The 15315-nt window shown below is 41.4% G+C and overlaps 2 protein-coding genes across 2 annotated transcripts in view; one reads left to right on the top strand and one right to left on the bottom strand.

The window, feature by feature from the left end:
* LOC140492622 (zona pellucida sperm-binding protein 3-like) overlaps window positions 1-15315 on the top strand; it is a 187988-nt gene that overhangs the window by 59938 nt on the left and 112735 nt on the right. The gene's annotated exons all lie outside the window — the stretch shown is intronic.
* Window positions 1-15315, bottom strand: part of LOC140492619 (arf-GAP with coiled-coil, ANK repeat and PH domain-containing protein 2-like) — a 129698-nt gene that overhangs the window by 26190 nt on the left and 88193 nt on the right. Inside the window, exons 11-15 of the mRNA XM_072591639.1 lie at window positions 10740-10791; window positions 8988-9088; window positions 2798-2906; window positions 1829-2028; window positions 451-520 (exon numbers count right to left, since the gene is read on the bottom strand). Coding sequence (XP_072447740.1) covers window positions 451-520; window positions 1829-2028; window positions 2798-2906; window positions 8988-9088; window positions 10740-10791 — 532 coding nt within the window. The remainder of the gene's footprint in view (window positions 1-450; window positions 521-1828; window positions 2029-2797; window positions 2907-8987; window positions 9089-10739; window positions 10792-15315) is intronic.

The raw sequence follows: 15315 nt of genomic DNA, 5'->3' as shown, positions 1-15315 counted from the left end.
GGGAAAATAACCTGGGAGGAGAGTTGGGAAGAAAAGGGGGAGAGCCTGATGAAGCGTGGTGGAGATGGGAAATAGAACAGGAAAGGGAAAGGGAAAAGAAATAGGAGCCGTAGGGAGAGACAGGGGAGGGAAGAGATAGAACAAAGAAAAGGGTGAAGGGGGAAGCAAAGGAGATGGAGGGGGGAGTAAGAGGAAGGGAAAGGTGAAGCAAAGAGTGGGGACAAAAAGATGAATGTGGGATAAAGGTGAGAGGAAGGGAGGAAAAGCAGAGAGGAAGGAGGGGTGGCATAGGAAACGTAAAGGGGAATTCAGATGTAGAAGTCCAAGGTCACAGGTCGGTGCAACATCGAGGGCCGAAGGGCCTGTTCTGTGCTATATTGTTCTATGTTCTAAATGTAGGAAATCCCATATTATATAGTTTAAACTATATTCATTCTGGAAAGTACTGACCTTTAACAATTCAGGCTCCCAGGAATCAAGAGTCAGTGATCGGACTTTGGAAAAATGGACTCCCAGACTCCTGACAGAAATAAGAGAACCAAAATTAGTTCTCTCTTGTTCAGTACACACTTCCAGTTGTCATGTCTTTAGCCTGTTTTCTGACAGTTACAGCTTCATCCCACTCCTGACATTCTTACAAGAAGTTCCTCAAGATCAGTGCTGGGCTTATTCCGAATACTTAGATTTGTTACTTGCTCCCAGCATTCAGCTCAAAAGTTCAGAGTTTACAATCCCATTAATAGGTAATCACAGGAGAATAAAATCTGAAAAGTTTATGAAAATGAATCTCTGGGCTAAAGTAACAAGGGTTTTGAAAGAAAATAACTGAGAACACAGAATTACTTACTTGTTCTGTAATCAGTATTAGAATAGAATCCCTACAGTGTGGAAACACACCCTCCAGCCCAACATGTCCATACCGACCCTCCGAAGATTATCCCACCCACACCCACTCCCCCATTACTTAACATTTCCCCGGACTAGTGCACTTAAAATACACATCCCTGCACAGTATGAGCAATTTCTCATGGCCAGTTCACCTGACCTGCACATGTTTGGACTGTAGGAGGGAATCGGAACATCCAGAGGAAACACACGGGGAGAATGTGCAAACTCCACACAGACAGTCGCCTGAGGTGGGAATCGATCCTGGGTCCCTGGTGCTATGAGGCAGCAGTGCTAATCGACGCTCCCTAACCATCCAATGTCTGGAGGAAGATTGCCTCATCTTCTGCCTTCTAACACAATGGCATCAATGTGGATTTCACCAGTTTCCTCATTTCCCCTCCCCCCTCCATATCCCAGATTCAACCTTCCATGACCTCATGACCTGTGCTACCTGTCCATCTTCCCACCTATCTGCTCCACCCTCCTCTCCAACCTGTCACCATCACCCCCCCTCCCTCCATCTACCTATTGCACTCTCAGCAACTTCCCCCCAACCCCACTCCCCTCTCATTTATTTTTCTACCCCAAGCTCACCAGCCTCATTCCCAATGAAGGGCTTTTTCCCGAAACGTCGACTCTCCTGCTCCTCAGATGCTGCCTGATCTGCTGTGCTTTTCCAGCATCACACTCTCCACTCTAACCACTGAACCACCATGCCGCCTGTATTTAATCCTTGCCAATAATTTGCCTTTATTAAGAGTTTCATGTATAACTAGTTCAAACTGTTAAAGAACTTCGCCAAATACTTCTGAAAGCCTCTATATCTAATATCATACTTTGATCTATTCAATACTTTAGTCACCTCAAAGGGTGTATTCAGCGACTGCACCAAATTAAAATTTGGGTGAGTTGGCAAATGTGCCTGACTCTTGCCCTTTACCTGTGGATTCCAGAACATTCTATGCAGAGGGTGATGCCAAGATTGATGCTGGCCCATTCTGGCAGGTGTTCATTGCAGTCACAGCACTGGGCATTCCCTGGGATAGCTTGCACCTGCTCCAGACCCTTTTCCTTTCCAGGTCTTGCTTCGTCTGAGAAATCCAAAACTCCTGTAGACATAGACGAAGTCCTTTCCAACTTCTGAAAAGACACCAAGCTGAACTCTAACAAATATAGATAACAGTGAGAACTGCTTAAAAAAAATGTAGTCCGTAGCTGAGCAGAGCCAGGATCATTTTCAGGAACGATGCTGAACAGTTTCTCTGGACAAAGTTATGGGCATTGAACCACACAAACCAAATTCCACCCACATTCTGGTCCTTGATTTCAATTTGGAGGAGGGTAATCAAGGAACCATGACTAACTTCTTGTTTAGAGAAGTGTAAAAATCAGCTGGGTTCCTGTTCCTGATTACAGTCCATTAGTCACTCTGGAAATATATGGCTCTGTGATGTCAGGCATTCACTTCGGCTGTGATGAGCTATTGAATATTTTACAGTTTGCAGCGTCAGAAATAAAGAAGTCTATTTTGTTAACATAATGGAAAACTGTAGTGGCTTTGCCCCCACCCCTGCCATTGAGAATCAGTATTTGTGAACATTACCAAATGAGAATTAATGACTGCATAATTATTTATCATTGTGAGTGGAACACACCTGGTGAGTTTCAGTGTGCGGGGAGCCCATATTCCTGTGAGAGTCATTGTGTGTAGAATTCAAATTCCAGTGAGTCAGTGTGCGTGCAACCATATTCCAGTGAAAGAGTGTACAGGATCAGTATCCTAGTGACAGCTAATATGTTGGAATTATACCTCTTGAGTGTCAGCATGCATGGAATCCATACCCCTGTGAGATTCAGTGTGTGCGCGTGGAACTTGTAATTGCGAAGTTTCAATGAATTTATTTTGTACCGAATAATTGTCCTCTCGCCTCTCATTAAAGGCTGTTGCAATGCTTGATTGTACCGCCAGGATCCAGGTTTGCTGGTGTTTCTCAGAATCAGCCTGAAGCATGCAGCTCCTGCCAGGGAACATAAGGAGAGCATAAGAACAGGGAACTTGCATCAAGGCTGCAAGTCTTGTAAATGTTAAAACGACTACTATTTAAAACAGTTCTGACAGCAGCACTCGTGTATGTGTGAAGGGAAACGTGAGGGACATTTCAGTCAAACGTTGCCCTTCATGGAGTTTGAGGCTCTGATTACTGTTTAGTTATTATGGGATGTGAGGCTAATTGGTAAGGTGCATATTTATTGTCCGTTTCTTGTATGGTTCCACAGACACTGACTCTCACTAAACACAAGAGACAATAGCCTGTGAGCGGCCAGACCAGAGTGGGTAAGGATAACAAAGGACATTATGAACTGTTTAGGGTTTCATAACTATCTGATAGATTGTGGTCACTTTTACTGATACAGCCTTTTATTTTCAGATGTGTTAAACTGAATTCAGATATCTTTAAACATCAATTTGAAATCATGGTTTCTGGTTTACTAGTTCAATAATACAGGAAATCGTGGTAACACAAATTTGGATAACCTGAAACACTGGTTGAGGTGAAGCTTTCAGTCATTCCCAATGACAGAACAGTAAGTACAATCAAAAGATGCCCACGATAAACCAAATTGTTTTAGCTGAATTCATGTACGCATATGACCAGGGCAACAAATCAGAGCAGAGTTTGACTCACTGGAACATGAAATCACAGGCAAGTTAAGAGTGAACATCAAGATCAAAACCTTTGTGAAAGAATGTTCACCTGCAGGAACGGTTAAACTTATAGACAAAGTTTAAAATAGATTGGAGACAAAGAGAAATTTGTATGACTCGATATGCAGTGGAAAATTGCAGTGTGAAGTGGGACCTTCCACCAGTGAGTTTGTTGATCATTCTGAAACACTGCAGCATGAAAGCACAGGAAATATGATTTGGAGGTGCCAGTGTTGTACTGGGGTGTACAAAGGTAAAAATCACCAACACCAGGTTATAGTCCAACAGGTTCATTTGGAAGCACTAGCTTTCGGAGCGCTGCTCCTTCATCAGGTGGTTGTAGAGTATAAGATCATAAGACACATAATTTATAGCAAACGTTTACAGTGTGATGTAACTGAAATTATATATTGAAAAAGGCCTGGATTGTTTGTTAAGTCTCTCATCCTTTAGAATGACAGTGTTGATTTCAGTTCTTTCATATGTAACTCCCAGGACGTTTTAAAAAAGTTACATTCTCAGTTAACTTTAACAATAGGTGCCATGTCGTCTCAGATAATGTATGAAGGTGTGAGCTGCCCAGTGTGAAGCTATCTGTGCCCCAATGTTCAGACTGATTCTATTTCTAAAAAAGGAATTTACAGAATCTGACATGGATTCATGCAGTTTTTGAGCAAAACAAAATATAATTCTGCACGGAATATGTTTGACTTGGATTGACAATATGGTCAACTGTATTGCAGTCACTCAAAGACAGTTAGGTGGTGGATCATGTTATGAAGATATGCGTCTACTTTAAGAAAGTTAAAAACAGCCAAACTACCGGACACGACACCAAGTGTTCTCAATAAGGCAACAATGTAACACTTGGTCGAACAACTCAATTAGATCATTGCCTGGAGACAAAAACAAATTTGAATTCAGCCAATCAGTTTAAATTATACCCCAAAAAATATCAAACTCTAATTCGGTTTGAATTGATTATATTGAAAATCTTAAAAGCCAATGATGCAATCCAATGCTTTGGAGGTATAAGACTGGGGAAAATTGAACATTTGGGAGGAGAACTGCCAAGCTACCAGCATGTAAACAGACTGCCTGAAAAATAGCTGTCTTAAAAAGGTACCTTTTCGATCAGTAACCTGTAATGCAGAAATTCCTAAGAAGAAGAAAAGAAGACACAGGAAGATCTGAACAGAAGAACGGAAGCTGCCGGGTTTTGAGAATAAGAAGTCTTGTTTATAATCTTAATTGGGAGTTTTATCAGACTAGTATTATAGAAGGGAAGGTAGCAGATAGATTAGAGTAAGGAATGGTTAATAGATGTTAGTTAATTATTCTCTGTTATACTTTAGGAAATAAAGTTGTTAATTTTTACTTTAAATAGTTCGAGGCCACTCGAATTTCTACAGATTATTGCATGGTATAAATCTTTGCTGTGTTGCTGGTTTTAAATTAAACAGGAGGGTTTACCTCGTGTCGTAACAATCGTAAGAAAAGAATTTGTGGAATGTCTAGAAGATGGCTTTTTGGAGCAGCACTAGTAAATAGGCAATTCTGCATTTAGGGTTGTGCAATGAAAGCAGACTTGATAAGAGAGCTTAAGGTGAAGGAACCCTGAAGAGACTGTGACCATAATATGATAGAATTTATTCTGCAATTTGAAAGGGAGAAGGTGGAATCAGATATAATGATATTACAGCTGAATAAAGGCAACTAGAGAAGTATGAGAGAGGAGTTGACCAGAACTGACTGGGGGAGGAGCCGAGCAGAAAGGCAGTGGAATAGCAATGGCAGGGGTTTTTGGGAGTAATTCAGGAGACATAGCAGAGATTCATCGCGAGGAAAAAGAAGCATGGTACAGGGAGGATGAGGCAACCATGGCTGACTAGGGAAGTCAGGGACTGCATAAAAGCAAAAGAGAAAGTATATAATGCAGTGAAGGGCAATGGGAAGCCACAGGTTTTGGAAGCTTAAAAAGACCTACAGAGGACAGCGAAGAAAGTAATAAGGAGGGAGGAGATTAAATATGAGAGTTAGCTAGCCAGTAATATGAAGAACAATTGCAGGAGTTTCTTTAGATATATAAAGAGGCAAAAGTGGACATTGGGCTGCTGAAGAAGTAGCAATGGGGAACAAGGAAATGGCTGAGGAACTAAACAAGTATCTTGCATCAATCTTCACGGTGGAAGACACAAATAATATCCCAAAATTCAACAGACAGAGATGAGTACAGTGGCTATCACCAAGGAAAAGGTACCAGAAAAACTGAAAGGTCTGAAAGTAGATAAACCACCTGGACTAGATGGACTGCACCCCAGATTTCTGAAGGTGATAGCTGAAGAGATAATGCAGCCTTCAGTAGTAATCTTTCAAGTATCACTGGATTCAGGGAGAGTCCCAGAGGACTGGAAAATCGCTGACATATCCCCTCATTTAAGAAGGGAGTAAGGCAAAAAATGGGAAATTATAGGCCAATTAGCCTGACCTCAGTCATTGGTAGGATTTTAGAGTCCATTCTGAAGGATGAGATTTCTGAGTACTTCAAAGTGAATGGTAAAATAGGATAAAGTCACCTGGTTTCATCAAGGGGAGACCATGTCTGGCAAATCTGCTAGAATTCTTTGAGGAGGTTACAAGCAGATTAGACCAAGGAGAGCCAATGGATGTCATTGACCTGGACTTTCAGAAGGCCTTTGATAAGGTGCTGCACAAGATACTGCTGAGTAAGATAAGGGTTCATGGTGTTAGAGACAAGGTACTAGCATGGCTGAAAGATTAGCAGAAGGCAGAGAGTGGGGATAAAAGGGACCTTCTCAGTATAGCAGGCATTTCACAAGGGTCAGTGTTATGAACGCAGCTTTTCATTTTATACATTAATGATCTGGATGAAGGAACTGAGGAAATTCTGGCTAAGTTTGGGATGGTACAGAGATAAGTGGAAGATGTAGACAGGTTAGGAGGGTGGGCGAAGATATGGCAGATTGAATATAATGTGAGAAAGTGTGAGGTGATGCACTTTGGTAGGAAGAATAGAGGCATGGGCTATTTTCTAAATGGGGAGAAACTTCATAAATCTGAAGTGCAAAGAGACTTGGGAGTCCTCGTCCATGTTTCTGTTGAGGGAAACTTGCAGGTTGAGACAGTACTTAGGAAGGCAAATACAAGTTGTCATTCATCTCGAGTGGTTTGCTCTTCTGAGGCTTTGTAAAGTTCTGGTCAGACCACATTTAGAGTATTGTGTGCAATTTTGGGCCCCATACCTCAGGGAGGATATATTGGCCCTGGAGTGGGTCCAGAGGAGGTTCATGATAATGATCCTAGGGTTGAAAGGCTTAATATATGAGGAATGTTTGAGGACTCTGGGACTGTACTCAATGGAGTTTAGAACGATGTGGAGGAATCTGATTGAGACTTACAGAATACTGAATGGCCTGGACAGAGTGGATGTTGGGAAGGTGTTTCCATTGGTAGGAGACTCGAGGGCCTGAGGGCACAGCCTTTGTGTAAAGGGAAGACCCTTTAGAACAGAGATAAGGAGAAAATTCTTCAGCTAGAATGGTGGATCTATAGAATTCAATGCCATAGAAGAGGTTGTGGTGGTCAGATCATTGAGTATATTTAAAACCAAGGTAGATAAGTTCTTGATTGCCAAGGGATCAAAAGTTATGGGGGGGAAGGTGGGAAAATGGGGTGATGAACCTATCAGTCACAATCGAATGGCAGACCAGACTTGATCGCCTAAATGGCCTAATTTCTGCTCATCTGTCTTACGGTCTTGTGCTAAGTTGAAAAAGATTAGAGATTTATCAGTCCTAACGTCATGCATTTTTGAGAAAGTTTTTACTGAACAATGTCATGGATTTAAGGTGTGAGGAAAAGTAACGACATTTTCACAAAATCAGAATTTTCATTTCTTTTTGACAGAGCTTGTTTGTTGGTGAATCAGGTTAGATAGGAACTTGGCTCGACTATCTCAAAGCTCTGCTTAATGTGGATTTGTAGGTGGGTTTCCTAATGTTTGGTGCATTATTCTAGGCAAATCTACTGTATCCCAAGTTCTATTGGTAGACACTGGGCAATTGTCAGGTTGTATCTGATTTCTCAACACTTCTTATTATTGAACTTGACAGAAATGAGCAATGCTCTTTCCTCATCAATCTCTTAATCTTTCTGTCGAAAGGATCTTGTTTATTATTGTGCACAAAATTTCATGGATGGATAGTTCAGGATAAGGAGGAGTCTGACTACCTTAAATTACTTACTAGGCCCAGCAAAATTGAGATTGTTTTTGCATTAGAGCAGAAAAGGCTATGGGGAAATTTAATTGAAGTGCAGAATATTCAAACATTATATGGAGTTTTGATAGTGAATTAGGAGAATTCTTGTAATATTGTCAGAAGTTTTGTATAATTAGAGCACATTGATTTGAAATAATTGACAAAATAACTACAGGGGACATCAGTTTTTTAAAAAAATCTGTCTGAAAGGGTGATGTAAGGGTCTGAAAGAGTGATGTAAGCAGGTGCAACAGTAACTTTGAAAGGGAATTAAATTTTAAAAAGTAAACATTCGAAGGCCGTGGAGAATGAATGAAATAACTGACAAACTCTTTGAACAGAAAAAAAACAATTTTTCCCCCAAAAGGCTGAGACTGCTGAAGAAAAAAAAGGGAGCTTTAACTATTTGTGGGCAAAGGTATCAAAGGATATGGAGCAATGTACCCAATTTAATGAAAGGTACAGATCAACCGTGTGCCTGTTCTCCAAATGCTATATAAAACATGGGCTGACATTTCCAAGTCCCACATGGATGGGTTAAGAGAATGCAATTCATTTGCCATCTAGCCAAGTTTAGCCACAGATTTGGGTGTTGTAAACAAGCTTTTAAAAACAATTAAAAACAATTAAAGATATTATCTACTTTATTTTGTGATGGAACAGATCTGAAATGAAGGAATGGCAATGAAGGGGCAACACAGTGGCTCAGTGGTTAGCACTGCAGCCTCACAACGCCAGGGACTCCGATTCGACACCAGCCTCAGGCGACTGTCTGTGTGGAGTTTGCACATTCTCCCCTTGTCAGTGCGGGTTTCTTCCCACACTCCAAAGATGTGCAGGTCAGGTGGATTAGCCATGCTAAATTACCTATAGTGTTCGGTGCATTAGTCAGAGGGAAATGGGTCTGGGTGGGTTACATTTTGGAGGGTCAGTGTGGATTGGTTGGGCTGAAGGGCCTGTTTCCATACTGTAGGGAATCTGGTCTAATCAATGAAAACAAAGTACACAGCATTCTTGCATGATTGAACACCACATGCTCCGTCTTCCCTTGTTTGTTCAGCAGACTGATCAACATAAAAAGATTTGACAGGCATTGGCCAATTCACACTCACTTTGATGGAGAGACTACTTCAAAGCAGAATCGTCTCTCAGTGTCTGTACCAGACTTGATTGTACACAGTCGGAGGTCTTCCACCACAACCGTTAGATTATCCTGTATCATTGAAAATAATGAATTGAATTTACAGCTTCTTTCAATGGGTTAGCAAAGTCAACAATTCACAGTTTCAAGGTATCTTCCATTCTCTGTGAAGTTTAAGTTTCTTTTTTAACGGTTTGTGGGCACTTCAGGCAAGGCTGACACTTAACCTCAATCTCAGTGGTTTTCTAGACTTCTTCCAACAATTATTAAAAGTCAAACTTGCTGATCTAGTTTATTAATTTGCCATCCTACCAAATCAATGATAATTGGCAATAGACTCTCTTTCAATTCTAGAATTAAGTGATTTTAAATTTTACTAGATGTCTTGGTGTATCTTAAACCCAAGTCCCCAACGTATTACTCTGGGCTGTGGTTTTGCTAGCCAGTAACATCACCACATCTGCACTTTCTGATGAACACAAATTAACTCATTCATGCAATCACCTAGAATCTATAGAAGAGAAATAGACCATTGGTTCACATGATCCAACAATTTTGTGTTGCCTGATATGGAACCTAAGCTACCTCCTTTAAACTTTATGTGTTTGGTGTAGTTCTGTGGATAGCACTTCTCTGCAGTAGATGTGTTTTCAAACCGAGAATGCTACATAGTTAGAAGAGCTTTATTTCTGATTTGACAATTAAACAGTGCCTCTTTGCCCTCTTGGCTAAACTTAAAAGATCTCATTTTGCACATTCTCCTCGTCTCTGCGTGGGTTTCCTCCAGGTGCTCCGGTTTCCTCCCACAGTCCAAAAATGTGCAGGTTAGGTGAATTGGCCATGCTAAATTGCCTGTAGTGTTAGGTAAAGGGGTAAATGGGTCTGAGTGGGTTCCATTTTGGCGGGTCGGTGTGGACTTGTTGGGCCGAAGGGCCTGTTTCCACACTGTAAGTAATCTAGTCAAAAGAAAGAAATTCTCTGGCAAATATTTATTCCTCAATCAACATCACTCTAGTTATTGTTGCTAATGGTGGGTACTAGTAGTGTGCAAATTAGCTGCAAAATTGCCTACATTATAACCTTTCAAATACTTTAGTGGCTATTAAAAAACTATGGAATGTTGTCAGGTGGTGAAGGGTGTTGCACAAAAGCAACTTTTCATTTCACTTGCACCATTTATCTAGTCATGATGTGGAGGTGCCGGATTGGGGTGGACAAAGTTAAAAATCAGATTCGAAAAGTGTGGTGCTGGAAAAGCACAGCCACTCAGGCAGCATCTGAGGAGCAGGAGAAGTGATGCTTCAAGTATGAGCTCTTCATCAGGAATTGAGCTTATGCCTGAAATGTTGACTCTCCTGCTCCTCGGATGCTACCTGACCTGCTGTACTTTTCCAGCACCACACTTTTCGACTCTGATCTCCAGCCTCTGCAGCCCTCGCTTTCTCAAAGTTAAAAATCACACAACACCAGGTTATAGTCCAACAGGTTTATTTGGAAGAACCAGCTTTTGGAGTACTGCTCCTTCATCAGGTAGCTGAGCAGCGCTCTGAAAGCTAGTGCTTCCAAATAAACCTGCTGGACTAGAACCTGTGATCTTACATTTGAGAAAGTGTTAGAGCAGTTTGGTCCAGGTAATATCCCTGGAGTTGGTTTATGATTTAGAAACAAAGGAGATGCAAGTAAGCTACCTCATAGTAATAAAGTGACAAGCAACCCAACTCACCTTGAGCTTCTTCTGATAGACCAGCTGATTGTTTTGAATGGAAAACCACCGTCTGTGAATATAGAACAAAACAATGATGAGGGAAGACAAGCAGATAAGCCCAAGCAGACATTGAAGATGACCTAAGTCTAGAGGTCATCTCAGCCAAAACTAAATTTCAATATTCTCAATGCTGGAAGTGCCCGGGAGTTCTCAGGCGCCATGTTGTGCCAAACCACATGGAGGCTCTTTGCAGCCAGCAGTAAGCCAGAGTCGCCAATCTGATTCCCATGTTGAATTGATAAGATTGGAAAATGCATATTTATAAGGTCAGCTATGCAGTCAATAAGGTGCATAACAAGCAATAATCCTTCCTGATATGGAACTCTCCACTCCTTACTGAGAAACTTGTTCGGCAAGAGCAGCTGCACAGAAGATGCACAAGAGTTAAGAGTTTTTTGGACTGCTTGTGTGACTCTGCCACAAACTTTGCCATAGCCCATATCAGCCAGGCTCCTACAAGATTTTGCCCCTTGCTTCTAATTTTCCCTTTCAAATGATGACCCATAGTCTGTGTTCTTCGGTATGGATCCTGAGTCTGTGTTCCTAGCTGCTCATCATCAACCTACATATTTACAGTACAGCCATTAGAAAACTGAATTGCATTCCTTGTGCAACCAGTATAAACTTGACCTACAAATCTAGTATAGGTATGGATCATAATGGGAGAAGGCTGAATTAAAAAAAACACACTTTCCTGTAATGAGAGTTTTGGGATTCAAAAGACAATTAAACTTAAGAAGAAAGGTAGCTGAACAAATGTGAGGCGTCTTCTAATCATAAGAAAATAAGTGCAGGAATAGCCTTTATGGCACTTGAATCTGCATGCCATTCTGTATTTTGTTCTTTTTATACAGTTCCTTGAGATTAAGGATTCTTTTTAGATTAGATTAGATTCGATTCCAAAGAGTAACCTACCCATGACCCATTCTCATACTAATGCACCTATCACTGTGGGCAATTTATCATGGCCAATTCACCTGACCTGCACATCTTTGGATGTCATGGTTTCATTCTGGTTCAATGGTTTGAAATGGCTAATAAGTCCAATGGTCAATCTATAGAATCTGCCACGTGTGGGGTTAGTGATTAGATTAGATTCCCTACAGTATGGAAACAGGCCCTTTGGCACAACAAGTCCACACCAAACCTCCAGACCCATTCCCCTATCCTATATTTACCCCTGACTAATGCATCTAACACCATGGGCAATTTAGCACAGCCAATTCACCTGTTGTGCACATCATTGGATTGTGGGAGGAAACCTACGCAGACACAGGGAGAATGTGCAAACTCTACACAGACAGTTGCATGAGGTGTGGATCAAACCTGGGTCCCTGGTGCTGTGAGGCAGCAGTGCTAACAACTGAGCCACCGTGCCGCCCAAAGATAGATCTTTGAAAGATAGGTCAAATGTGGATTTGAAGGCTTTTGTGCTCCCTCTGACACCAGGTTTTCACCTCTTCATTGTCTGGTAGAAGTCTTTCAATGTGTTTGATGCTTTTCCAAATAAAGACATTCTCCATTTTGGGGCTGACCATAAATTAGCAGGAATGTACGTAAGGTCTTTAGGGATATTTTGAGGACATCCCTAAATGTAGTTCTCCAGGATCTCTCTCTCTCTGATTGGGTTTCAAGTAGACCATTTGCTTTAGAAGATTCTCCTGCTCCTCAGATGCTGCCTGACCTGCTGTGCTTTTCCAGCATCACACTCTTGACTCTGATCTCCAGAATCTGCAGTCCTCACTTTCTCCCAGTTACTTTAGAAATCTATGGTCAGGCATACAATGTCATATCTTGCCCAACGTAGCTGATTTGGAATAGTAAATACCTTGGTGCTGGATTAATTGTCTTGGAAGATGATGTTGCTGTTGGAGTGTATTTCTTGCCATTGGGTTTGAATGACCTTGTGTAGCCACTGCTGGTTTACTTCTTCAGTTCTTTGAATTGCCTTTTCTAGATTCTGGCCAATCTGGTCTGGCCTGAACCCCATTTTCCTGTCTGTTCTCTTACAACCCTTGATACCACTACAGTTTAAGAATCTATCATAGCCTTGGACATAATCAATGACTCAGCTTATACAGTTCTTTGGGGTAGAGAATTCTAAAGATTCTCAACACTCTGATAGAAGAAATCAGTCTAAGTAGAATGATTAAGGGACATTGATAATTATTGATTTGAACCTGGATGTTACCTGGTCTGGAGGGGAAGGTTTTATGAGGAAAGGCTGAGAGACTTGGGTCTGTTCTCATTGGAAAGAAGAAGGCCAAGAGGGGATTTGATAGATACATACAAGATGATTAGATGATTAGATAGGGTAGACAGTGGAAGTCTTTTTCCAAAGATGATGATGTCAGTTTGTATGAGAGGATATTACTACAAATTGTGGGATGATAGATTTAAGACAGATGTCAGAGGCAGGTTCTTTACTCAGAGTGGTAAGGGAGTGGAATGCCCTGCCTGCCAATGTAGTTAACTTGGCCACGTTAGGGAGATTTAAACAATCCTTGGATAAGCACATGGATGATGATGATGATGATGGGATAGTGTAGGAGGATGGGCTTAGATTAGTTTACAGGTTGGTTCAACATCGAGGGCCGAAGGCCCTGTTCTGCACTGTATTGTTCTATGTTCTATGAATGCTCAGAGAGGATATGGATTGGAAGAGTGTGTCAGGGCATTTGGAGCTTGTGAACATGACATAGAAGTTACAATACAGAAGCAGGCTATTTGTTCTAATTGGTTTCTGATGGCTCTTTTACTCCACATAAGCCTCTTTCTATCCTATTTCATCCAAACAACATAACCTTCTAATCGAATTATTTTTTCCTCATGTGCTTATCTATCTTCCCCTTAAAACGCATCAATGATATTTGCCTCACCTAAACCCAATGGGAGTGAATTACACAGTGTAATTCGCTACTCGGAGTCATAGAACATGGAAACAAACCCTTCGATTCAACTTGTCCATGCCTAAGCTGAACTAGTCCCATTTCCTTGCGGTTGATCTACATCCCTCTAAACCTTTCCTGTTCATGTACCCATCCAGATGCCTTTGAAATGTTATAATTGTACCAGCCTCTACCAATTCACCTAGTAGTTTGTTCCACATAGGCACCACCCTCTGTGTGAAAAGTTGCCTCTTAGATCCCTTTTAAATCTTTCCCCTCTTATCTTAAATATGTGCTCTGTTTCCCCTCTCCTGGGGAAAAGACCTTGGCTATTCACCCTACCTATGCCTCAAATGATCTTATAATCCTCTATAAGATCACCCTTTAGACTCCCAAATTCTAGGGGAGAAATTCCAAGCTTAGCCAGCCTCTCCTTATAGTTCAAACCCTCCAGTATCGGTAACATCCTTGTTAATATTATCAGCACCTTTTTTCAGTTTAATAAGATTCTTCTTATATGAGGGCAACCAGAACTGTATGCAGTACTCCAAAGGTGGCCTCACCAATGTATTGTACAACCGCAACATAATACTCGAACTCCTGTACCTAATGTTCTGACCAGTGAAAGCAAGTATGCCAAATGCTTTCTTCACCAGCCTGTCTACCTGTGATGTCACTTTCAAGGAACTATGTCTGAACCCCTAGGTCTCTCTGTTCGACAACACTATCCAGGGCCCAACCATTAATTGTGCATCAATTTGTCTTATCAAAATGCAATACCTTACATTTATCTAAATTAAACTCTATCTGCCACTCCTTGGACCACTATCCCAGCTGATCAAGATCTCAGTACTCTTCAATAACCTTCTTCATTGTCCATTATAGCACCATCACCTGCAAACTTACTAACTATGCTTCCTGTATTCTCATCCAAATTGTTTACATAAATGACAAACAACAGTGGACCCAGCATCGATCTCTGTGGCACACCGCTGGTCACAAGCCTTTAGTCTGAACACAACCCTCTACCACCACTCTGTCTCCTACCATCAAACCAATTTGGTATCCAATTGGCTAGCTGTAGCTGGACCTAACTTTACTAACAGTCTACCATGTGGAACCTTGTCAAAGGCCTTGTTAAAGTCCACGTAGATGTCTACCGCTCTGCCTTCATCTATCTTTTTGGTCACCTCTTTGAAACATTTATTCAAGTTTGAGAGACATGATTTCCCATGGACAAAGCCATGCTGACTTCCCTTAATCAATCCTTGCCTTTCCGAATGCAAGTAAATCCTGTCTCTCAGAATCTTCTTCAACAACTTACCCACCACTGACATCAGGCTCACCAGCGTATACTTCCTTGGCTTTTCTTTGCAGCTTTTCTTAAATAAAGGCACAATATTAGCCACTCTCCTGTCTTCTAGCACCTCACCCATGGCCGTAGATGATACAAGTAACTTGGCTAGAGATCCTGCAATTTCTTCCTTAGCTTCCCACAATGTCCTGGAATATCTCTGATCAGGTCCTGGGGATTTATCTACCTTTATGCATTTTAAGACCTCCAGCACCACTTCTTCTGTAATGTGGACTCTTTTCAAAACATCACTATTTATTTCCCCAAGTTCCCTAGCTTCTGTGTCTTTCCT

This window comes from Chiloscyllium punctatum, chromosome 21, assembly GCF_047496795.1.
Source record: "Chiloscyllium punctatum isolate Juve2018m chromosome 21, sChiPun1.3, whole genome shotgun sequence".
Taxonomy (NCBI): Eukaryota; Metazoa; Chordata; class Chondrichthyes; order Orectolobiformes; family Hemiscylliidae; genus Chiloscyllium; species Chiloscyllium punctatum.
This window is presented reverse-complemented; position numbering and strand designations above follow the sequence as displayed.